General features: G+C 36.0%; 3 protein-coding genes across 3 annotated transcripts; 1 reads left to right on the top strand and 2 right to left on the bottom strand.

Annotated features, from left to right (window-relative positions):
* Positions 1-534: 534 nt before the first annotated feature.
* On the bottom strand, positions 535-5,404 carry LOC118270305 (cytochrome P450 4C1-like). The gene is made up of 10 exons (XM_050698185.1): positions 5,221-5,404; positions 4,551-4,634; positions 3,861-3,971; positions 3,591-3,776; positions 2,946-3,142; positions 2,337-2,421; positions 2,001-2,190; positions 1,592-1,740; positions 789-968; positions 535-711 (listed from the first exon to the last, which is right to left on the bottom strand). Exons 1-10 carry the CDS (start codon positions 5,366-5,368, stop codon positions 557-559), a joined length of 1,485 nt encoding a protein of 494 aa, XP_050554142.1. The 5' UTR covers positions 5,369-5,404; the 3' UTR covers positions 535-556.
* A 5,227-nt stretch (positions 5,405-10,631) lies between these two features.
* Positions 10,632-18,527, bottom strand: LOC118270855 (cytochrome P450 4C1-like). The gene is made up of 10 exons (XM_050698211.1): positions 18,385-18,527; positions 16,719-16,808; positions 15,313-15,423; positions 14,623-14,808; positions 14,042-14,238; positions 13,390-13,462; positions 12,562-12,751; positions 12,196-12,344; positions 11,167-11,346; positions 10,632-10,786 (listed from the first exon to the last, which is right to left on the bottom strand). Exons 4-10 carry the CDS (start codon positions 14,801-14,803, stop codon positions 10,632-10,634), a joined length of 1,125 nt encoding a protein of 374 aa, XP_050554168.1. The 5' UTR covers positions 14,804-14,808; positions 15,313-15,423; positions 16,719-16,808; positions 18,385-18,527.
* Positions 18,528-18,684: 157 nt separating this feature from the next.
* LOC118270461 (cytochrome P450 4C1-like) lies at positions 18,685-26,600 on the top strand. Its single transcript, XM_050698176.1, has 10 exons — positions 18,685-19,054; positions 19,920-20,009; positions 20,081-20,191; positions 21,557-21,742; positions 22,163-22,359; positions 22,457-22,538; positions 24,050-24,239; positions 25,337-25,485; positions 25,567-25,746; positions 26,421-26,600. The coding sequence occupies exons 1-10, from the start codon at positions 18,892-18,894 to the stop codon at positions 26,573-26,575; spliced, it is 1,503 nt and encodes a 500-aa protein (XP_050554133.1). The 5' UTR covers positions 18,685-18,891; the 3' UTR covers positions 26,576-26,600.

Below are 26,600 nucleotides of genomic sequence, written 5' to 3'. Positions count from 1 at the left end.
TCTTATTTATACGTACCTATATAAGCTGAATGACTAGTTTTTCTTAAAAGGTATTTTTAGACCATAGGAAAAAAAACACTACCGTTTTAAGTGTTCTGGATCTAAAAAGAATTAGAATGCTTCAAAAACTATTTAGCTGTCCACCGCAGCAAGCAGCAGAAGTAAGCAGGAGAAGGAACGGGGTGGTTTTTAGTCAGTAAGAGTCTGACACTCCCTCTCACCACGCTTAAGGCGAGAGCAGTCGTTGGGTAATTTTCCCCCCTTAAAAAAGTCCATCTAGCCCAATTACCGCCCTTCCCAATCCTTCAAATCCCCGATTTCCTAACAACCCTTTATTTTCTAAGCCCCAAAAGGTCGGCAACGCAGTTGTAACGCCTCTGGTATTTTGAGTGTCCATGGGAGGCGGCGATTGCTTATCATTAGGTGATCCGTCTGCTCTTTTACCAGCTTTTACCATAAAAAATCTATCGATTTTTTTTATTGATTTTTTAGTATAGTAGTATAGTAGTAAGGGGATACAATAAAATACTTAGATAATGAATAATTTATTTTTAATTTAAGGTCTTAACGTAAAACTAACAAGAATTGGTTTTGAGGGTTTTAATACAACTTCAAAGTTCCAGCACAAATTACTAATATCAGCAGATAATTGGAAATTCCGTACGATGTGCGCAACCGACGTCTTTAAGGTCATCATAGCGTATCGTTTCCCTGTAAAGTAAGAGCAATGAGTAAAATAATTATACAGACTTTACAAAATTACATTTCCTTCAGTTATGTGACCATACCAATGCAGTTTCGTTTGCCAATACCGAACGGTGCGTATACGTTGGGGTTAGTAGGTAAGGTGGCGGGATTCAACCATCGCTCCGGTTTAAACTCCTTCGCATCTGGTCCCCACGAAGGGTGACGGTGAAGATTGTATATTACCAGAACACATGTACTTCCAGCCCTTAATGTATATTTCGCTGAAATAACAAAAAAACTTTTGTAATGTTTCCAACCTACAATAGAGTGGAGATAATATTTACAGCAACTATGTGCATACAACAAGTATGTGCCCGATCCAGTTCTAAAAAATGGTCATATCACGTTGTACTGGGATCGATCTATCATCACTAACAGGACTATTGTAACCAATAAACCTGATATAGTATTGATAGACCGACAAGCGCGCCGCACGATGATAATCGATGTCGCCATCCCCTATGACGACAACCTCGTGAAAGCTGAGAAAGATAAACAAATAAAATATCTTGACTTGGCTCACGAGGTTGTCGACATGTGGAATGTGGATTCGGCAATCATTAATACTCAACAGCCTCGACAACCATCTTAGGAGGCTGGCGTTGGGCGGATGGATCAAGGGCCTGATGCAGAAGGCAGTACTCCTTGAAACGGCACGTATTGTGAGGAGGTTTCTGTCTCTGGAGCCCTAATCACCGGTAGTTTGACCATGCTTCCGTTACTAGTCGCCTCCTATTTTATTATTTTTCTTATTTTGTATTTTATAAGTAGTATTTAAAACTGTAATTTAAGAGGATTTTAAATAAATAATAATATATGGAATAATTACAATACGAGTACATACGGAAAACGATATCAGTGTCAATTTGTCTCGCAACCCAGGGAACTATAGAATATAGCCTCAAAACCTCTTTTATCACTGCTTCTAAGTAAACCAGTTTTGGTAAGTCATATTTTGTCAATTCCACATTATCTCCGAATACTTCAACAATCCTGTAATACGAAAATAAATAAGCAATAAGTTTCGTGTGTACCACAAACACATTCACAGTTTCAATCACATAAATTATACTGTCACTGGGTACACCATCATATTAGAAGGAAAACCAATTATACAAAAAAATTGCAAGTGATCAATTTGTTTAATGGTGCTTTTCGTTTTAATTGAGAGTCGTGAACTGATAGGTTGTTTTCATTAATCTCTGATAATTACTACTTATTTCTCTTGCTCATCAAAAACTATCCACACTTACTCTTTATAGACTCGTTCCTGTACATCTGGACGTGATCCTAGCACTGACAATACGGTCTGCAATACTCCTGAAGTTGTATCGTAAGATGCAAATACAAAAGTATTCAGATGTTGCCTGATGTCATCGTCGGAGAAACCTTCTTGTTCATCAGATAAATGCAGCATTAGATCTAGAATTGGTTTGAATTTACCTGTTGGCCAAAAATGAATTATTAGGTACGATTAGCTTTATTGTGAAATCAAAAAACCGTTAGCAATTTAACGTAAGTTGAACTGTCTTCTTTAAATAATTTCATGGATAAAGTTAAGGAAAGTAAACACAAAATCCAAAACTTACTATTCGCTGAATCATCACTGAAGTCCGTTTTGTTATTTTGTTTGTTATTGGTGGTTTTAAAATCAGATTTACGTTTCTGGATTGCCTGAAATGTACAAATGTTAATAAGAATGAGGGACTCGAAGCAAGCTGGTTTCTTGTACGTTTTGGCAAGGGACGTGCAATATTATGTCGGAGAACAGTTCGTGAACACACTTAAGACGACCGCTGCCAGCCCCTTTTCCATGAATCATTTCAAAATTAATTTGTTTAGTTTTAAGATCTCACCAAATTTTAAAGATAGTGTGATCGACACAAGTTAAGTAGGTGAGACCAAAACAGTTAAGGGCTGCGACGCTGCAAAGAGAAAGCGGTATTTTTAGGGACGCTACAGGACCCAGCCGATACGAGGAAGGGTCAGGCACACATTCTTTCATGGGACACGGTTGCGCGATCACGCTCATCTCTTAAGACACTGCTAATTGTAAAATAATTACTAATAACAACTTTTGTTATAAGCTTACATTACGTTATTGACTGTTATCATTGCGAATACAATATTGGCTGTTGCTGATAAAAATGAAATGAATTATCTTATATAGAAATAAAAAGTAAATTATACATACTAACACTATTTAAAATATTCTTTATTCTCGCGATTAATTCCTGTTCTCTTTTTCCCTTTGCAGTTTTGTTGAAAATAAACGAAGGATATACTGCCACGTTAAAAGATCGTTTTACTGCTATTTCCATGCTTTCTTCGATCGCTTGTGCGTATTCTTTGTCAATCGTATCTTGGTCTTTAGCTTCTAATCCCAACGACGTTCCTAGAAATATAAATTGTTAACTAAACCATTATTACCTTAGTATAATAAATACAATATTAAATACTACATTACTGTTGTTTTAATGAAGGCTGGTATCCGTTAAGGTAAAAAGTGGGCTGGCTAAGTTCCCGCTTATTCTAAGGAGAATGGTAACATCAGCAAATTATAAGTCGTTTCCACTATACCTATGCTTATGTTACTTTAAAAGCTTCACTGAGCGATTATGATATACTAAACAAAATAGGCGACAATATACAGCCTTAAGGAACTCTATATTTTTTACCCTCTTATTAATAAACATAGATTAGAATAAGATTAACTTTACCGTGGCACCGTTCATATTAAGTTCGAAATAATCAAATTCAGTATTAAAACACAAAAAGTAAGATATGGTAAGTAAATAGGTCATGTGTGAGTTTTTAGTAAAGAGTCGAGTCCGTATACTTACTGCAAACTGATCTCAGAATATATAGAACCATAAGTTCTTTCACATCGAATGGTCCCTTTCCTGCTTTATCTTTCAACATTGAGACAAATTTTTTAGCTTCTACGTTCATAATATTTTGAAATGTGTTCAGTGTGTGCACGTTGAATGCAGGATTCAGTAACTTCCGATGTACTCTCCATATGGGCACTGGAATAAATGAAAAATATCAAAAAATAATATTATGGAGAGTAATAAATATAAAAAATAAACAGGCACTCGCCATCGCCGTACCATCTTCTAACAGTAGTCCATTTTCTAATATGTTATCCAAGAAACTATAAAGAAATGATTTCTTCAAACTTGTGTTTGCTATAACACCAGCTTCATCTGGGTCACTAACAACTGTAACAAAACAATCCATGTTTAAAAATGATGAGCAAAATCATCAAATGACACCTCTTGCCCTGAGTAAGACGATAGGAGTGTCATTTTCTTATTGACTATAACTTACCCCGTTCCTATTCCTGCTTCGAGCTGAATAGTACAGTTACCGGCAGCCAGGTCAACTATGGATGCAATTTAAAGGTATTTCTACGGTTGAAGCCTGACCCTATGCTAAGACGTTGTTGGCTCGTTAGTCGAGTTCCTCGTCAAAACATTACGTGAGTAAGCCGATAACATAATAATTAAGTCTAATATCATGTTGAATATATACACCAGATATTATTCGATCCGATTAAATGACTCTAACTAAGTTTAGTTGGTTTCGTCAGATATAATATCAATATTTGACAGGTTTGCCCACTAGAACGTGTTTACGCGTAACAATTTTATAGATCTGTGGATTCCCCCTTCCTCCACCGGTAGAAAAATGTCACTAAACCATTTTTTCTTTCCATCACCATATTTTCATTGAAAGTCGTAAAAAGTATTTACAATTGCTCTATGCAAGCATAATGCAACACTATGGCTTTTACTTACTATATATATTATGGGGACCGAGCTTAATGACAACACATTCATCTGTTGCATAATTGAAAATACGTTCCATGAAACTCCATACGTCTGAAATAAAGACATGTAATCACTTAATTTTATCAATTAAATAATATTTCAATATCATGTGACGCAAACACTATGACATGTACTATTTTAAAATTTATTGGATGAAATTTTATGCACAATAATATCTTGGCAACCTTGAATAAAAATCATCTTTGAATATTGGTACGTATATAATACTTTTAACCAAATTGCGACTATTTAAATAAAAGGGGTGCAAAAATATCGTGGTATAAGCCTCTTGGGCGTAATAGAAAAGTGAATCACGAAAGAGTGATAGATGTTGCCGCGTCGGCCAAAGAACTGCATCGAACGATCAATGTGATACATGTTGTATTTGAAAGGAAAGGCATGAAAGTCTCCCCTTGCTGACATAATATAGCGACCAGATTTGCGATATATTAAAGAACGGATAAAATTAAAAGTACTATTAACCAACTAGCATGGACCAAAAGACGATGACTGTTGATGAAGCGAAGAGGTATGTAAGATTCGTAGCCATTGTGTATAATATGTGTCTATGAGAACTGAATTAAGAAAATCCAACAGTTAGTTAAAAAAGAACACCAATAGGTTAAGAGTATTATACCATTTCGATTTTTTAGTGCCACGAAACTGTGTCCAAAGATGGGTAATGCACCAGGGAACGTTGGGGGTGACCGAGATCGAGGTCTCCACCAGTACCACCATATTGCAAACAACACACTAAATATTACGGTTAGCACTAACAAAGACATTGTGCAACACTCCAGTTACAAACTGCGCTTAAACTGATCGACATTTTATATTTATATGTAAGCTGAATGACTAGTTTTCTCTAGTTCTTTTATTAGATAAAAAACACTAGTGTTTTTAGGGTTCTGCAACTAAATGAGAAATGAAATGCTTGTATATTTAGATGTCCGCCGCTGTAAGAACGTGATTTAGCCTCGTCTTGGCAAACGAAAATGTTTATGGAGACATACACAATATACCACCTGCTACTTACTACGTCTCCTTTTTATAGAACACAAAAATTTTGCGACTGCATAACAAATAGAAATTATCTGTTTTAGTCTCAAGCAACGCACCTCAACACGACAATTTTGTGATCTTATCCATAAAAAATGTTTCAGTATTCCATGGTCTTATCGATAAGCCAATGTGGACAGTTGATACACGATCCTGTTAGACAATAGCAACATAGGTACTTAGCTTGAAAGATGGGAAGACGCAAGAGTATTAACGCAATTGGCGATCCATACTAAGGGACTTTTTTAGGGGAGAAAATCATCCAATGACTTCTCTCGCCTTGGGCGAGGTGAGAGGGACTGTCCGAAGATTACTTACTGACTGAAAACTATTCAGTTCTTACTCTTGCTTTTCGAGCCAGAGCCCTCAGCTCCGAGTCAGCAACAGCCACACTGGGCCACATCTGTGGTGGCAAGCTACCCTTGCTCACCGCCCGCAGACCCGCGCTTACAGTGCCGGAGATTGTCACTTGATACCCGACGTCCGGAGCCTCTCGTGTCTAACAGGGCGTGAAGAGGTTTGTTCCCTCACGCGCCCCATGTCTTCCTTATCTAGCATGACTACTTCGCAGAAGGAGGAGACGGCATCCCAGTCGCCCTCGCTCCATACCATCGCAGCCCGCACATTCCTGAGGACATGGTGGTGCTCAGCCCATGCAGGGCCCACCACCACCATATGCTCCATCGTATCCTCCGATACTAAACCCATCTTCCAAGGGAATAATGACTTCTAACTTAAAAATAGTTATTTTATTGCAAATAAATATATATGAACCCGAGGTGAGCAAGCTCGATTCGTATGATCTAAAGTTCCGATATAACTTCCACCTTTATCGTTCTGTGTAATGGATAAAAATACTTAATCTCTTTTTGGAAAATAAAAAAAAAAATATAGCTTCGAAAAGATTTTTTAGGAAACCCGTATGTTTACAACTTTTAATCGTATCCCCTACTAGTACGTCAGCAGTTATACATATATGATAATCACACATTTCGCATATCTTAATGATATGCAAAACATTTATTTTCGGTTGTAGTTATAAAAACTTGTGTCATTCCTGTCATTACTATTATCGATTCCAAACTACAATTTGTATTGGATCGCAGCGATCACTCTATAGTCGTGGTCTATTCTACATGTGATGTGTGAGGGTGAATGATCTCAGAAACGACATAGTACGTACTTACTCTACGAATCAAATTGATGATCCTTCTTTATTTAGTGGCTTATTTATACCGTATGATCTTGGCTAACGATATACGAAAAATGAGCGAAATAGGCGCAGCAGTTAAGCCAATAACTGCATTATTCTCTTTGAGCTAATTTGATCACTATTTACAAATACGACATTATAACAGCCGCACCGCATGCCCGTCATATTGCTAGACGGTTGTCTTTTTTTTCCAGCTCGCAGCTCCGGAATTTCTAGATAACCTACAACATTACAGCTCTCGATCAAGGAATATGGAACTGTTCACACAGAATTGAATACTTGATTAATTTCATTATTTATTTTGGAAAGAGTACTACTTAGTGTAGTTTCATTTAAATCATATGAGTGATCTCCATACTGTATATGGAGTTGGTATGTGTCGATATGCTTATGAACTAGGAACAAATCTTATCTATCTTACTTAACTATGCTACGTGACCACATCACACCGCATTAAGTAAAAAAAAAACTAAATTACACTTTTTTTTTCATTTATTTTTAACGACTGCCTCGTTGGCCGAGTTGTTACAAGTGAGACTGCCGGGCAAGGGATCTTGGGTTCGATTCCCGGGTCGGGCAAAGTATTACTGGGATTTTTTCGGTTTTTCGAAAATTTCTCAGTTGTAGCACGGAGTCTGGAAATGTGCCCGGTATCTATATGGCAATAGGCTAACCCCCTATTACATGACATAATGCCACTGTACACCCACTTTTCACAAATTGTGAAAAGTGGGTGTACAGTGGCATTATGTGCCATAATGTGCACCTCTGCCTACCCCTTCGGGGATAAAAGGCGTGACGTTATAAAAAAAAACAAAAAAAATATTTTAAATGAATATTCTACATCTTATAATGCCTCTAACTTTTTTCTAAATATATCTTATTTTTATACTTAACTAGATGACATTTGGTGACTTGTTTTTTATAATTTGAAACGGTCCATTATAAATGCATTGCAATGTAGTTCCTGTTTGTCTTTTTATTAATATCAAGTTACCTTCGGTATAAGTTATACAATTAAGATTTTTGTCGTAACAATGCTTCCTCGCTAATTTACTTGCTATTAAATTTTCTTTCGCATCACTTTGAGCCCTGTGCAATCTATACTTAAATTCTAAAGGATAGTTTAACACTTTCATCTTGAAAATTCCTTGGTAACCTGCAATTTATTGCTTAAGACCCTTAGAGCTTGCTTCTGTTACACTTATTATAAACAGCCTGTTTAAAAAGTGCCAAAATATTCAGGGATCAAAATAAATTAAGTAAAATTGTGCAAATGGTGTTTTGTATTTTTAATTTATTTTTATCTCACGTTATTTTTTTCCCAAATAATAAAAAAAAACGGGCTAAGTGCGAGTCGAACTCGCACATAAAGGATCCGTAGCAGCAAGTAGATGACATAATATAAAAGTTATATTGTTGTGATTATATTGTATCAATGACCTATATGTGACCTATATGTGTGCCTTTTTTTTTTGAGTGGGAAAATCATCCAATGTCTTCTCCCGCCTTGGGCGAGGCGAGAGGGAGTGTCAGACTCTTACTGACTAAAAACCACCCCGTTCCTTCTCCTGCTTTTCGAGCCGGAGCCCCGGTAAACCCGCTAGGTAGTCCGCAGCTCCGGAGCCTGCTAAGCAAAAGCCTATTCTCACTCGGAGATGCTTCTCATGAGTATTAATCACCATGCTTGTTTAAATGGTTGGCAATCTATTCATACGGGCCTTTAACAGATTGAACGCCGTGTTGGTCACCGGTGACCGACGTTAGCGGAGGATTTGCATTCAACAGTTTTGTATTAGCAGTCAAAGACTTAAATGATTAAATTCACTCGTAAATGGCTACAAGAAAATAAAATAATAATTGTAGTAGCGGTGACTTTTTATAGATATTAATTTTTGCGACGAAGTTCGCACGTGAATGTCATCTATCTCGCTTTGCAACTTTTTTGTCTTTAGTTGTCGATCATTGTTTTACTATTCTATTTTAATACTACTCTATTTTATTATGTTAATTTTGTTTTTTTGATGTTTTTTTGTTCGTATCGTCGCTTTTAAGTTTTTAATATTTGTCTCCGATTACTACTACTATATAAATGGTTGGATTCGCCTGTCTCCTGTAACTTTAATTTGTAACCCACTTAGTACATAATGCATGTTGTACTTACCTAAGTGATTGTTGTACTAGGCTTTAACTTAATACTAATTAATGTTCCATCAAAAATATCATAAATGTAGGCCTATATTGTATCTGTGTAATCAATAGGGATGATGACGGGGTGTAGTATCAGCTCGCCCCCTGGATCTTGCCCCTTCCGATTAAAATGTTCCACTCGCCCCGTTTTTATTAATTTGGAGTTGTGGTTCGCCCCTTACGAAAACCCTTACGGGGCGAGTGAAAAATTTAACAATTAAATAATTATTTTGATGCATCGACTCGCCCCTTGCGGCATTTAAGTGTGGGAGAGCCATGCTTCAGCACGAATGGGCCGGCTCGACCGGGAGTGATATCACGGCCTCACAGAAAACCGACGTGAAACAACGCGTGCGTTGTGTTTCGTTGTGTGAGTGAGGTTACTGGAGGCCCAATTCCCCCCTTCCCAATCTTCCCCATCCCCGATTCCCGAACAACAACCTTAAATTCCTAACTCCCAAAAAGCCGGCAACGCACTTGTAACGCCTCTGGTGTTTCAAGTGTCCATGGGCGGCGGCGATTGCTTGCTATCAGGGTAATACGTCTGCTCGGTTACCGGCTTGTTTCATACAATAAAAAAACCCTTTGAAATTTTTGAAGTTTTATTGAAGAAGAGAGAGTTTTATAAGAAGCATTATTGAAGTTTTAAGAAAAAATATTCATTTAAATATTTTATAAACTTAGAGTGCTGACAGTACTTTTAACTAACCAACAATCGGGGGCGAGTTGGAGTATCTAATAATTTAAGGGGCGAGTTGATGCACTTAGGCAATCAGGGGCGAGATCCAAGGGGCGAGCTGAGCCTACACCGATGACGGGGTATGAAAATTAAAAATAACCGTCAGAAGAGATAAACATTACTTTGTGGGCAGTCCATGATGTTAAAATTTAATGGATATGACAAAACAGTTTGGATACATACTAATTAATATAATTTTAAAATATATAAACAATCCTTCAATGCAGGTTTAATTTTTGATAAATAAGATAAAATAATGACTAGTTAAATACACAAGTTGTATGTCCAGTTACTCACGTTTTATAAATATATTCATTAAAATATCTTATGCATTAATTCTCAGAGAGAGAGAGAGAGAGAGAGAGAGAGAGAGAGAGAGAGAGAGAGAGAGAGAGAGAGAGAGAGAGAGAGAGAGAGAGAGAGAGAGAGAGAGAGAGAGAGAGAGAGAGAGAGAGAGAGAGAGAGAGAGAGAGAGAGAGAGAGAGAGAGAGAGAGAGAGAGAGAGAGAGAGAGAGAGAGAGAGAGAGAGAGAGAGAGAGAGAGATATTCCCTAACCCACTTGATTCTATAATTATCATCAATAGATCATTACATGCCAAAGTTTGGATCGAGATGAAATTTGGAATAGGGGTAGTTTATGGTCTGGAATAATATATAGGACACAGGAACGTGGACAAAACTGCTGACAGAAGCTAGTATGTAGTAGACTATAATAAACACAATTATGTAGGTTACATTGACTACACTGTAAAAACTGATGAAAAGTTTCAGGGAAGTTGTAAGAAAGGGGTTCGATATAGAAATAAACAAACACATACGCAGTAAGAATAGCCTTTAATTTATCAATTTAAGACCTTAACGTCAAGTTAATAAGAGGAGTTTTTGCTTTCAATACGACTTCAAAATTCCATTTCAGCGTGCTGATATCATCACCAGTAATGTGGAACTTTCGTACGATATGCACAAGCGATGTCTTCATGGACATCATGGCGTACTGTTTGCCTGTGAAGTTATAAATATAAGGTTACAACACGCCAATTGGACTGCCCCGTTGGCCAAATGGTCGCAAGTGGCCCTAACCCGGGTTGGGCAAAGAATAACTGGGCTTTTACGGTTTTTGGAGAATTTCTCAATAGTAGCACGGAGTTTGGAATTGTGCCCAATATATGGCAATAGGCTTACTCCCTATTACATAGGACTTATAACACAAACAGTGAAAAGTGGGAATACATTGTACAGTACAGTAGCATTACGTGTCATAATGTGCACCTCTCCTTACTCCTTCAGGGATTAAAGTCGTGAAGATACGAGGACGAGTACGTTTCTTTAATTGAATTCGAATTTGAAACGAAAAAGCGAGTAAAATGGACAATTGGACATACCAATGCAAATTCGCTTGCCAATACCAAAAGGGGCGTAAACGTTGAGGTTAGTAGGTAAAGTAGCGGGATTCAGCCATCGCTCCGGTTTGAACTGCTTCGCGTCCGGTCCCCACGAGGAGTGGCGGTGAAGGCCATATATCGACATGATACACGAACTTCCAGCTCGTAAAGTATATTTAGCTGAAATTACACAATAACAATCACTACATAATTAAGTACTTATAATGTTATTTATTTTGATAATGGGACTTCAATAGACTACAAAGTGGAAGAAACATAGCGTGCTTCGATACGGTCTTCTTTTTTTTGAGGACGAAATTCGGTGAGAAGTAGTGTCAACCCACTAGGTAGTCCGCAACGCCCGAAGTAGACTACAAAACGTGGAAGAAACATAGCGTGCTTCCATACGGTCACAATTAATGAAGAGTAAGAAGAGGGGGGAGACCAGCTGACATTGAACATTTCACCAGACCACACGCTCTTCATTATAGCAAATGGGTCAATGTTTGGTCACCATCTTGCCTGGTGGTAAGCTGCGATGCGGCATTCGATGACCATGTATACTCACTCAGGCCAAGAACCAAGCAGACCATCTCAACACGAGCATGCTGACAACCGAATAGATGGTGTAAACCATTCAGTTATTCATCAAGAAAAACAAAAGAGCCCGATAAATCTACAGCCCAGACACAAAAAAAATGTATCCACTAAAGTTGCTAATGTTAAAATTTGTGTTAAATAGTAAGAAAAAATAGTGGATAAAGTCTTAAAATGAAAAAAAACAAACTCTGGCAAAGTGTACCACTCCATTGATCAATAAAAATTCTAGAGGCAAAAAGCTTCGTGCGTGTAGGTGGGATATCTAACTTAAATTTGGCACTACGCCTTACCAATTGTCTGGTAGTGCGATGATAGCAACGACTCGGTGGAATCAAGTAGTGCAATTCTCCCGTAAACATGACAAAAACATCTAAAAACCGATCCGGCTGATTTATTTGCAAAACAAGAAAAATAGGAGAGAATACTTACGGAGTACAATATCAGTGTCAAGTTTTCGCGCGATAAGAGGAATTGTATTATACATTCTCAATACTTCTTTAATTACTGCATCCAAGTATATTAGTTTCGTGATGTCGTGTTTAGTCAACTCTTGTCTGTTTCCGAAAACATCTTTAATCCTGTAAAATTTTAAAGCTAAAGTTAGATCCTGTATGTCGCTTAATATATACATTTGAAAGAAGATGATTTATAATTATGAAAACCGTCGAATTTTAGTTGTTTTTGTTAAACAACTATGAATTAATTATCATATAAGTTAAAATAACGTGAAGTAGCTAAAAAATAAAGTTTGAATTTTGGATTTTCTCAAAGGAGATCAGCAACAGCAATACTTACTCATTATAAACTCGTTCCTGTATCTCAGGATATGATCCAAGCACTAACAAAACAATTTGTAGTACTGACGAAGTTGTGTCGTAAGAAGCTGCCACGAAAGTATTCAGATGCGCCCTGATTTCATCGTCGGAGAGGACGTATTGTTCATCAGATAAATGCAGCAATAGATCCAGTGCAGGTTTGAATTTACCTAAAACCAAACCATTACATTTAATTTACATTTATTTTTCTTAAAAACAGATATACGTAACTTAAAATTATTTTGTAGGTGTTGCTAGTTGCTACCAACTCAGTGTAGGAGAGCCATGCATCGGCACGAATGGGCCGGCTCGACTGGAGTGATACCACGGCCTCTCAGAAAACCGACGTGAAACTACACTTGAGTTTTATTTCGTTGAGTGAGGTTACTGGAGGCACAATTACCCCCCTCTTCAAACCCTGAAAAGACCTGTAACGCACATCTAACGTCTCTGGTGTTTCGGGTGTCTATGGGTGGCGACAATAGTTTACCATCAAGTGATCCCTCTGCTCGTTTATCGGCTGAGATATAAAAAACTGTGCAGGTTTTTAAATCCAAAGATGACGTAAAAATTTGAACAATTCATAAACTTTTTTCTAGCACAATCGGCAGTATGGTCTACAAACCCTGTTCAGAGCGTTGGGACCTTCAAGAACCGCAACCCAAATAGGCATTATCACTAGATAGGATAAGGATACTTATATCCTTCACATAATTTGGTGACATCACAAGTATAAATCTTACATTTCAAACTGTTGGGTTCGTATTACAAAATATTGGTAGGTAATTCTAATTTAATATCGTCTTACCTGGTACCGAATCATCGTTGTTATTAACTGTGCGTTTGGTCGCTGTTAAGTCAGATTTTCTTTTTTGAATTATCTGAAATGTATAAAAATAAATTGTTATACAAAACAACCTGCCCAGTTATATTATAAGTAAAAAGGAAAATAAAGAGGGTATGTATGTTTTGGCTCTCCCCGAAATTTAGTGATAACATCACCTCTATGTATTTGCTTCAAAGTATTAACTATTATTAGTCTATTGGTTACTGTATTTTTTTATATTTTGGTTTAATTGATACGGGCTATAAAATAGTTTTATAGTTTAAAATTAAAGGATATATAAAATATGAAGTAAAATTATTACTATAACATATTACGCGGTCTATAGGGTCATACACATACATTAAATGGCAATAAGTTTTACTCACAAAATAAAATATTATGTAGGTATGCATACATCATTAATATTCAAGTCAAGTGACTGTACGGTTCATGTGGTGACTGGGTACTGCCCAACAACGGGTAGCAGGTTAGAATTCCACAAGGAGCAACACTTTGTGTGTTTCACACATTTTTATTTCGGGTTTGGGTGTCATGAGTAGGTATGTGAACTTGTACTATGTTTGTAAACGCACCCAAGACACAAGATAACATCTTAGTGTGGGGTAAAACTTACAGGATCCAATAGTTTCTTGTTATTTCGACTTAGTTTCACTTGTCTTTTATACATTGCTGTCCAGTTAAATAAAAATGAGAAATGAAAGACTGGATTTAAAGCACGGCGAACGACAATATTTGCAATTTCTTCAATAGCTTTCGCATACTCATTATCAATCATATCTTGATCTTTTGCTTCCAGCCGCAACGACGTACCTACGAACAGAATTCGGATGATTTAGTATCGGGTGTTATTTGACTAGCTTCTTTCAGCGTTCACATGGAATAGAAAGAAACCAATGAGTTTTTCTAGACCATAATCTACCATTGTTTCAAATTTTATCCCGATCCCTTCAGCCGTTTTGACGTGGTTGAGTAACAAACACACACAAACACAAAAACTCACATACTTTCACATTTTTAAAAAAGATTAGAATTTGCTTTACTATGTGCTTACTGAGAAGTAAAGCTCGCTAAATATGTTTGTCAATCCTATATGTAAACAGCAACTTCACCAAAAGAGGAGTCTTTTGAAGTCGATTAACATATTATTTGAGCTCTTCAAAGTCTTTTTAATTTATTTCAGTTTAATAAACTTACGACAAACTGTTCTTAGAACGTATTGAATCAAAAACTCTGTGATATTAACAGGTCCCTTCTCCGCCACTGTTGTCAATTGTGAGACAAGATTTTGAGCTTGTGCGTCCATTTCATTTAGGTACGTATTCAGCACATGCTGACTGAACGCTGGATTTAATAACTTATGGTGTATCTTCCACATTTCGCCTGAAATAATACAATTTAAGCGATTGTTTTACGAATACAAATACATTTATATATATGATGTAAACAGAACGCTGTTAAACCCTACAAACAAGTTATGTTAATAAACTAGTTTTATTTTAAACACATTAAGGAGTTCAATGTTTGCTTTATGTAATAATAGTTGTAATCAAATGCTTATGAGGGCTTTTCCACCAGTATTGAGCTATGCTACGTTGCTGTGGATGCGTTTGGCTTCTACCAATCATATTCGTTGGAACAACACAGGTGGAAACGGACTCAGCTAAGTTATGTTTTTATATGAAAAGATGCGTGCTTTGGACTACTTAGCGTGTTTATCGGGGCTCTGATTCGTAAAGCTTGAGTAGGAACGGAGTGGTTTTTAGTCAGTAAGAGTCTGACACTCCATATCGCCTCGCCATAAGGTGAGATAAGCATCCTTAGGCTGATGTTTCTTCCAAAACAAAAAATATAAATTAAATTAAAATAACAACAGTATGGATCTACCATTTAACGTTATCAATCCATTTCCCAGTCCATCGATCAGAAACTTGTAATAATACGGTTTGTCCAAACACGTGTTTGCTATGATGCCAACAGCCTCTGGGTCATTCACAACTGAAATGAAATAATCAGTATCAAATCAGATCATTCGTAATCATGAAGCAACTACAAAGAGGAGATGCCATAGTGTGATTATGTGTGTGACACAAAAAAGCAACCCTGTCCAATGATATTAGATGTAAAAAAAGGTTATAATTAAACATTAAAATGTGATTAATTGGCAACGTGTTTGTTGTATGAGACTGCAAGTTAGAAAATACCAGGTAATTAAGAATATAATTATAGTTTTATAATAAACCTAGTTAAAACCAATTTTAAGTATTTTTCTCAACGCTCAATCATTATTCATATTTGGTATGCAAACCCAGTACAAATGGTTGTTTTTCGTTTTAATTTTTGCTTATATTATCTCTTGCATAATCATGTTTTTTAATTTATGATTATATTAATTATAAACATGGTCAAAATTCAATGATGTCTAAAAGTAACTGCACGGCGTGGCGGCTGGGCAACTAGCTGCCGCACAGCGTGTAGCGGGTTCGATTCCCGCACGTAACAACTCTTTGTGTAAATTACAAATTGTTATTTCGGTTCTGGGTGTCATGTGTATGTGAACTTGTATGTTTGTAAATGTACCCACGTCATAGGAAGAAATCCAAGTGTGGGACAACGTCTTTAAAAAACAAAAACATGTGACCTAAAAGAAATGAATGATACTGTTTATTGGTCAAAAAAATGGCCGATAAAAAACTAATGAAAAATTATGGTTATATTGCTAAACTAGCTTCCGCCCGCGACTCCGTCCGCGCGGATGTCAGTCTCGCGTGGAAGATTTATTTCTCCATTTTGAGTAACACTGACAATGACATCTTATAAATATCTATTGATTAGACCCAAATACGGCGAGGCCCATAATAATTAAGGAGATCCCTCTATTAAGCTACAGCTGTTGAGCTCGCGTTCTGTAGAATAAAACTGAAAAATAAAGGTTTTTTTCTACGTATTTTTCCATGATAAAAGGTATGCTATTGTATGCCCAGGATAATAAGTTATAATTATACCAAGTTTCATCGAAATCGAACCGTTAGTTTTCACGTGATGACTGAACATACAGACAGACAGACAGACAAAAAAATGTTTCACATATTTGGGTTTCGTATCGATCCAGTAACACCCCCTGCTATTTATTCTTTCAATATTTTCAATGTACAAAATTGACCCTTCTACAGATTTATTATATGTATAGATACGTGTCATGTACCACTCTGTATTCAGAGTGGTACATTGGCGAATTTCCACTTTCGTCACTTTCGTGGAAAGTTTCGTCACTCAGGGATTATATTACTTACCATAAACTATATGAGGACCCGCCCGAAATTGAATAATTCCCCCATTTTCCAACACGTAGTCACCGATACTTTGAAAATAACTCCATATGTCTGAAAATAAAACCACTGTTATAAGTATATTTTTGTAAAAACTATCGTGAGACGTATATTAAATTCACTTAAATTACGTATATTTATGGAGGCAAGCTCTGCTACTTTTGAGTCACATGGGGAGTGTTTATGTGACTGTAAACCGTGATTTTCAGTTGACTTTTATAAGTGAGTAATTTATTTTTATTGGTGAAATTTAATTACCAATAATATATGTAATAGAAACATGGGTGAAAAGATTAACTTTTTTATTTATTTAACGTGGCGGAATAAAATACATTGGCTAACAAAGATTGTACTACACTGTTTTAAGGTCAAAAATATTATATGTGTCAAAAATTGTAGTTCACGATTTTAAACTCTTTACCGATTTACTAATTAATGCAATCATTATGCCTATTTACATTTCGGATACCTACATAAAGCATCATAAAAATAAAACCGTTTTCAAGTAACTCGATCAATGATTTTTTTGAATCAGCGAACAAAAATAATTCAAAATTAAATTAAGTATAATTATAATTTATAAACTTCGTGTTACCATTGCGGTGCTTAAGTAATATGTGGGCATGTCCAATGAGCGGTAGCTGGCCAGGGTATGTAGGCGGTGACCGCGGCTTCCACCAGCAATATGCATACACTACGCCAAGTAGTACGAGTAACACTAACACATACATTATGCAACACCACAATAAATTATGAACTGAAGCCGTGCTAATAGGCTCGTATTTATAATTTTCTTTATTTTATATACGTTGTCCTACACTAGGATTTTCTCCTGTGTCCTGGATTTGTTTACAAATGTACAATTCTATATTTATGCCTTCAAGGCTTAAGTCATTCTGTCTCCTGCGTTATATTCACCGGGGAAAGTGGAAACTACATATTTTGTTTTTCTTCTTCTCTAATAATATCTTCTGATTTATTTCGTTGCGGGATCCACGACAGTTATTCATTTTCCTGGGAAATGTTTGTGCCAGTGTCAGTGTTTCAGTGTTTGGTTGTATCAACTGTACAATAGCGTTTTCGGAACATTGTGCCGGGCTTGTTCCATAATAAAATATAATCCAAACACACATCCTGACACATATTATTTGAGGACACTTGATTTTCTAAAATAAATTTTTATTCCGTTTTTGTTTAACATTTAATAATCATACTAACCAACAAACAAGCCAATGTGTTTATGAAAAAAACATGAAAGTTATAAAATATGACTGTGTGTTGCATACATATGCATGGAGGCCTTTTTTATTTATTTAATACGCATCACATTTAACTTGACATTTACCTACATTTAAATCTATAGATACAGTTTTTTTAAGGGAGGAAAATCATGCAATGACTTTTCTCACCTTAGACGAGGCGAGAGGAAGTGTCAGACTCTTACTGACTAAAAACCACCTCGTTCCTACTCCTGCTTTTCAAGCTGGAGCCCGGGTAAACCCGCTAGGTAGTCCGTAGCTCCGGTCAAAATAGATACGGTATTCGCTAAATATTTCACTAAAATATTTATACAACAGTGATGATAGTTATACAACAAATGGCAGTAAAATGGACGAAATCTGCCACATACCTTTTAGTATAGAGGGGTATACCGCTTTTAAGGTATAATTTTTACATCACAAGTTTGTTTCACATAGTAACGAATGGTGTAATCTTCTCATTTCATAGAAACTTATTTGGAAGAAGAAACATGCACTCCTTTGGTAAAAATTGAAATTTAGTAGTGTGGTACTTGTTATGAGTGTATATGTGTGTGAAAACACAGCTTTGGTGGGGATGTAGCCAAAATGGCGCAGTCTTTGTAAAAACGAGTCTTGTTATATTTAACGTCCAATAAACCTATATTAAATGTGTTACCTATTTCTCTGACTATCATTTTAAACACCGACTAAAACAGTACTGTGTCAAACAAACAAAGTTTCCTCTGTAATATTATTATGAAGCGTAAAATATTTTCGTCCTCTCAATTATGCGCATAAGCACAAAACTAGTTGTACCCAGTTAACAGCATGCTAACAACAAAGTATAAATTTAAGTTAAGTAATAGAATCGGCACAGTGTGTGATTGCATTTGACAATGTTAGTGTTAGAACTAGCCGTGATATTCAGCGTGGTGTTTGCGGTCTGGTGGTACATATACTACTGGAAACTTCCCCCTCGGTCACCTCCAGTGTACCCAGGAGCATTGCCCATCATTGGACACGCGCATGAACTATTCAGACACATGATTGGGAGAAATGGTAACGTAATAAGTGTTCTTTTTTTTATTTTATGTAACACGGTAAACGAGCCCACGTATCACCTAATGGTAAGCAATCACCGCCGCCCATGGACACTTGAAACACCAGAGGCGTTACAAGTGTCCATGGGCGGCGGCGATTGCTTAGGAATGGTGGTTAAGGGTTAGGAATTTAAGGGTTGTTGTTTGGGAATCGGGGATTGGGAAAATCGGAAAGGGAGGAATTGGGCCTTCGGTTTATAAGAGACTAGCAAACCTGGCGAACTGCGTTCCGCCACCAATAATTTTCCCCTGTAAATTAAAAAAAAATCCTGAATTTTCTTTGCTATAAACCTTACGGAGCCCGAGCCCTTCCCAACGAATGCAAAACCGTGGAAATCGGTTCGTGCGTTCTGGAGTTATAGCGTCAGGAAGGAAAACCCGACTTATTTTTATATAATAGATGTGAGCTATATTTAAGTAAAATAATGTTTTATAGTAATTTTTAATGGTATTTTAATTTCCTTCAGTATGTTTTTGCGTATTCAGAACTGAGGTAATATAGGGTCTATTAGTATTCGAAAGAACTATGACGAGTTTGTTGTCAGTAACATTCAGTGGGTGTCACAGTTTAGACTGCAGGGTTGGCGCGGTGGCTAGGCAACTGGCTGCCGCGCAACGTGTAGCGGGTTTGATTCCCGCACGGAGCAAGTCTCTGTGTGATCCACAAATTGTTGTTTCGGCTCTGGGTGTCATGTGCATGTGAAATTGTATGTTTGTAAACGCACCCACGATACAGGAGAAAATCCTAGTGTGGGGCAATGTTTTTTTTTATAGAAAGTTTGTAGAAAGCTTTGTAATATATCTAATTGTAAAGATAATTTCAGATATATGGAACTATTTAAGAAAAGTATGTGAATACGCGATAGAAAACGAGAGAATTAGTAGCCTACGAGTGGGCCCTCATTTCGTATACGGTAAGAATGAATTCCTAACTATTTATTTAGTCAGCGTACCAATGAACTAAGTCAATATTACTTTATTTCAGTTTTAACTGACCCAGAAGATGCTACATTTATCGCAAATACATGTTTTGACAAAGCATTTGTTTACAAATTCGGAAACGATTTTATTGGAACTGGATTACTACTCTCAGACGGTAAGTGATAAAATGGATAGACATTTTAAGCCAGGTTAGTCTATTACAATGTGTCAGAATGGTCGATCACTGAGCAGTGCGAGAGGGACGGAGCTATGTAGGTTGTATAACTCCGTCCCTCTCGCACTGCTCAGTGATCGACCATTCTGACACAATAATAGCGACTAAGGCCCCAGGTTCTATGATGCTCCATCTTCAGCCACATCTTCGCTTCGCCGTCCTGGTAGTAAGCGGGTTAGTGGCTAAACGCAGACTGTATTTTTAGAAAATCTCAAGGTTGTATGTTATTCAAGCTGTATAATTATTATTATAACTAGTGATCGCCTAGTGGTCGAAATTCGATCATATACGATTTAATTTACAATACCACTTAACATACATTCAAGGATAATTTTTATTTAACGAATTACTATTAGTTTTGAAAAATTTAAATTAATATATTCCGGCGCATCATGAACAGGAAAACTCTATTCATATGAGACGTGAGAATATCATCATCGCAATGTCTGTCGATTTTGACGTTTTGTCAAATACGATCAGATACTATGCATGGTAGTGTGTGAAAACGCGACACGACGTATTTTTTTTTTTTAGAATTATTTGTACATTTTTAGGTACTTTAAGATTAAATTTCTTTTATTATTTTTTACTTTTTAAAGAGAAATTAAGTTTTTATGTCGGGGGTTTTTAAAATTTTTAATTATATTTTTAAATATTATTATATTATATTGTATTTTGTAAGAAGCATATAAAAGGTAATTTTAGAGGATTTTAAATAATAATGATAATGTATTATTACGTAGTATGATGATAATAATGTAATATTACAATATTTCATACACCTATTTAAACTTCTTTAAAATTCTATTTTTAAATATTCCTTAAAAAGTACAAAAAAAAAACATTTACAAAATATAAAAATAGGAGCCGACCAGTAGCGGGAGCATGGTCCAAGCTACTGGTGGTTAGGGCTCCAGAGACAGAAACCTCCTCACAATACGTGCCGTTCCGAGGAGTACTGCCTTCTGCATCAGACCCTTGATCCATCCGCCCAACGTCGGCCTCCTAAGGTGGATGTCTGGGCTTTTAGGGATCAACTCATTGGCCGACATGACTACCGGCACAATTATAGTCGAAATCCACATTCCTCATGTCGACAACTTCGAGAGCCAAGTCAAGATATTTTATTTTTACAATATTATTATTACACAGTTTATAAGACCTTACCATATACTCACGTTTTGGTCACGTTTTGGTTTCTCTCATTATTCATTCATTTTTCGAGAGTTACAATTCAAAATTATATATTTATCTCTTCTCACTACTTTTCGGTTACCAAATAAAATTGTACTTTAAAAATTTCAGCGGCCGAGTGGAAGGTACAACGCAAATTATTAAACCCAGCATTTAGTCAAACAGTAATGAACACCTACGTGGATGAATTCAACGTACAAGCCCAATATTTTGTCAAACGACTGACTGTTTTGGCTGGAAAAGGGCCCATTAATATTCAAGAATGTGTTACCAGTTTTCTATTGGCGTTACTTTGTCGTAAGTTTCCAAAACACTATTTAAAAAATTGTATGTAGTTGCACCTAATTCACAGTAACTGGTCTTCAGACACCTTAACCGATTAGGGTGTCTGGAGACCTGCTACTAATGCTGCTACTACTGTTTTATTATCTTATTATCTCTGATTACTATTTATCGAAATTACTCGTTGTGTTTGCTTCGGACAGCATATTGCTTTATACAGCGCTTGATCTCTTTCAATCGCATTGAAATGTTTTCTGCATAGATGACTATTCAATGTTGAGACTGTGGGTGATGTATTGTATGGCCTTTATAAACGAGTCTCTAATTGTTATTATTCCTTTATCAATCATATTAATATATTCAAAATTTAAATTGACTTAGTATGATCCTTTCTTAAAGTGATGGACATAATTTTTAATTGTTTTGTGTTTAAAGGAACGTTTTTAGGACTGGCACCTGAAGATCAAAATATGATTGACAACGGTTATGCAGAAGTTATAGATGAATTTGCAAAGGTAGTCACTGAGCGAAGTTTTAACGTGATGTTATACCCATCATTTATATACAACAGGTCTGCATTGAGACGTAAAGAACAGGGGTTAATCAGAACTGTCAATAATATCTTAAATCCCGTACGTATGTTCTATCTCAGTTTTGTGATTTATTATTGTACCCAAGTTTAATTGTAAAGCTGTCTATGAATTTATGTTATATTTTTATGTATTTTAGATAATCAGGAAACGAAGATCTATAATAAAAGAAACATATTATATTAAGAATTGTGACGAATATTCACAGACCAGTGTAACAGGTACGTGGTGAAATGATTACCTACTGTAACAAAATTATATTGACTGCCTCATTGCTAGAGTGATCGTAATGTGCACCTCTGCCTACTGCTGTAGGGATAAAACGCGTGACGATAAAAAAAATTGAATACCACGATTTAAAAATGGGAATACCAAATTCATCACTATGAATCAGATCAGTGGATCATGTTGACTTTGATAATAGCAAAGATGATTTATTATAAGAACTAGCTTTTGCCCGCGACTTCGTTCGCGTGGAATAGTGACTTCCGGCAAATTTTTGGTTTTAACCACATAGTTCCCGATCTCGCGGGATCTCTTCAAAAATGAGATGTGGAAGATATTCCAGGGAACTCTTCAAAAATCAACATAATGAGCTCTGCGTTTGAATTTAATAGATGTATACTCACTTAGGGCATTGAAAAAATAGTTTAAAAACGGACTTAAACTAACTTAAAACTAAAGAAAGCTACGAATTACGAATTTATAACAATTAAAAAAGAAACTATATTACAACCTATCCTCTATGCTATAATAACCAAGCTTAAACTAAATAATTTAAAAGAAACGACTTAAATCTAATCTAATTAATTTATAAATTAGACTTACAATTTTATTAAACAAACTAACTACAGTAACTACTAATAATCGATATCAAACTAAACCTACGTTAAATAGTTTAACCAAAAAACCAGGAAAACCCAACAAATAAACTTATTAATTGACAAATACAACGAAACCAATTTAGAATATACGAAACAGCAGGACCACTACAGACAAATAATCATACGACTGATAATACACTTTTTCTACGATAGTACCGAAGCGCTCGGCCGATACCCAACCAAATGAATGTAACGAAACCATAGCGCAATCTATTTCGATCCCAACGCCATCTATCGAGGATAAAGACAACTTGGATTATTTATTTCATACCTTTTTACTATTTATTTACTTTTTTTCGATGAATTAAAACAATAACATGAACCGAAGTCGTGTAACGATCGACATAGAATTATTTATAAATAATTTATTTCTTATTTTTATTTTTTGATTTTTGAAATAAAAATATATCTATGTCCTTTCTAAGGTTCTAAACTATATCTGTACCAAATTTCAACCAAATCCGTCAAATAGTTGCGGAGATTAATGGTATAAGCAAGAATGTTCGACGTGATTCTTTAATTTGACATAACTTTTTTATTTATGAACCGATTGACATGAAACAAACACTAAATGTAAATTTAAGCATCACACAATATATTCGTGAAAACCGCATCCTACTCGGATCAGCCGTTTCTGAGATTAGCGCGCACAGACGAACAGACAAACAGACAAACAGACAAACAGACAAACAGACAAACAGACAAAAAAAAAGTTAATTACATTTTTGGGTTCGACATCGACATAACAATAACCCCTGCTATTTTTTTTATTTTTATTTTCAATGTACAGACAGCACTTTTCTACGATTTTATTATATGTATATACATATAGATTGTATTTTCTTCAGGTAAATACAAGCTGTTACTAGACTTATTGATACATTTAGCTGATGAACAAGGCGTTTTTACCGAAGATGAAATTAGAGTGCAACTGAATACTTTCGTAGCAGCAGCTAACGACACAACTACATCCGTATTGCAGAATATTTTATTAGCACTTGGATCACATCCACAAGTACAGGAACGACTTTATAAAGAGTAAGTTTTACTGTTTGGGTTTTTCACTACTATTTCCATTTCGAATTACATTTTTTTGCCTAGGAAGGATAATATTATTAAAACAAAGATATTTTTGGTCCCCATTTTGTATGCTCAAAATAAAAAAATAAGCCAAAATAATGGTCCTAAAAGTAAACCCTGTGGGATACCTGAACAGGAGGTTATAAAATATTTTTTAAACATTTTCCTCCGTATTTTTTTAAGTAAACCGCCTTCATTTTTAACTTAGATAATCTTGTCCAAAGTCTGAAAAATATAAAGCTGAAAAGAGTATCAAAACTGGTTTAGCTAAACGCGAGATATACGCGCACAAACATACATACAAAAAAACCTTTTTTTTGGATTCGGTTAAAAAACAAGTTAGACATTTGACAAATTAAAAATTAACATTAACATGTTTTTTTTTGCGTCCAGCAAAATGAATCAAATGTATGTAAACACTCTTAAAATTTTCCATTGATATAACTACGTTCACAGATAATTTTTTGAGAAAGTATCTCTTTTCTTAGCTGTCAAGCTAGTTTCATACATAATTATTACCGGCCGAGGCCAAGTAAATATAGTTAGGTGTTTGTGGGTGTCGTTTAGTGATTAATCTCATTGTCTTCTATTTGCATGAACTTTCTGACTATTCTTTTTTTCTGGAACAAGCCGCTAAACGAGCACACGGATCACCTGATGGTAAGCAATCGCCGCCGCCCTTGAACTTGGCGTCACTTGAAACACCAGAGGCGTTACAAGTGCGTTGCCGGCCTTTTGGGGGTTAGGAATGTAAGGGTTGTTGGGGAATCGGGGATTAGGACGATTGGGCTTCCGGTAACCTCACTCATACAACGAAACCCAACGCTAGCGTTGTTTCACGTCAGTTTTCTGTGAGGCCGTGGTATCACTCCGGTCGAGCCGGCCCATTCGTGCCGAAACATGGCTCTCTCACATTAAAACTTCTACGGGTATTTAGGATTTGGCTTTTTGGAGAATTATATACAATATTTCTTTTGGATCTAATAATTCGAGGCTATAGAGAAGATGTAATTTTAATTATATTATTGTTAATTTTGTGAATTTAAATATTACAGAGTTCAAGAAGTTTTTAAAAATAACAAAGATTTGGATAAAAATGATTTGACGAAACTCGTTTATACGAAAGCCGTGATAAAGGAAGTGTTGAGGTTATATAATCCGGCTCCATGGGTTGCAAGACGAATCCATACTGACATCGAACTCCGTACGTATTACTTTTTAATGAATGGTGAAACTATCAAAGTGACTATATTGTATTCACATTTCGCTTTATGTTTAATTTTAGCGAAATATACATTACGAGCTGGAAGTACATGTGTTCTGTCGCTGTACGATCTTAACCGTCACTCCTCGTGGGGACCAGATGCGAAGGAGTTTAAACCGGAGCGATGGTTAAATCCCGATACATTACCGGAAAACCCGAATGCCTTTGCAGGGTTTAGTATCGGCAAACGAAACTGCATTGGTAAGAATTCACTACGTTAAAATACTAATGACGAATTATACATACACTATAGAGATTACTCATATGACTTCAATAAAACTACAAGTAGTAGGTACACGTCCACAGAAGCTTAATACAACTAAATATTTCAATGAAAACTGAATATTTTAAAATTGAGTTTTCAAGTGAAACACATAATTAAATGAATCAAGTATTCAATTCTGTATGAATATGACTCCATGTATCTTAAGCACGTCTCCATGATCTAATGTTGTAGGTTGTTATGGAATTACAGAAATGCAGCGTGGCTAATGCAAAGCCGAGTTAGTAAAGAGTGTTCTAATTTACTCACAGAGCAAAATGCATTTTTTGTCTTAACTACTAGGCCTATTTGGCAAATTTTTCGTAAGCTGTCAGCCTAGATGACAACAGTGGTTTAACTCAAATGAGTTTTCACAATACGGTATAATTTCAACTTTAACATTTTACAAACTGTATCTATACAACTGCGTAAGTAGTATTTAACTATGAGACTCGTGTATGAAATTATAGGCTAATAAACGATTAACTAAGTCCAGGAACATGAAGCAAGCAATAGAGTTTATGGGCATCCTATAGTAGGGGTCACAGTGAAAGCAAAAATAGCATCGTCGGCGTTTTATACACATTTATGAAATAGTTTTCTATTGTTACAGGGAAAGAGTACGCCATGATGACCTTGAAGACATCGCTTGCACATATCGTGCGCAAGTTCCACATTTCTGGTGATATCAACAATTTGAAATGGACATTTGAAGCTCTATTGAAACCAACAACTCCAGCTCTTGTCACTTTAACTTTAAGGTCTTAAACAGTAATTAATGATTGTGTTACTA

This window comes from Spodoptera frugiperda, chromosome 13 (genome assembly GCF_023101765.2).
Source record: "Spodoptera frugiperda isolate SF20-4 chromosome 13, AGI-APGP_CSIRO_Sfru_2.0, whole genome shotgun sequence".
Lineage (NCBI taxonomy): Eukaryota > Metazoa > Arthropoda > Insecta > Lepidoptera > Noctuidae > Spodoptera > Spodoptera frugiperda.
This window is presented reverse-complemented; position numbering and strand designations above follow the sequence as displayed.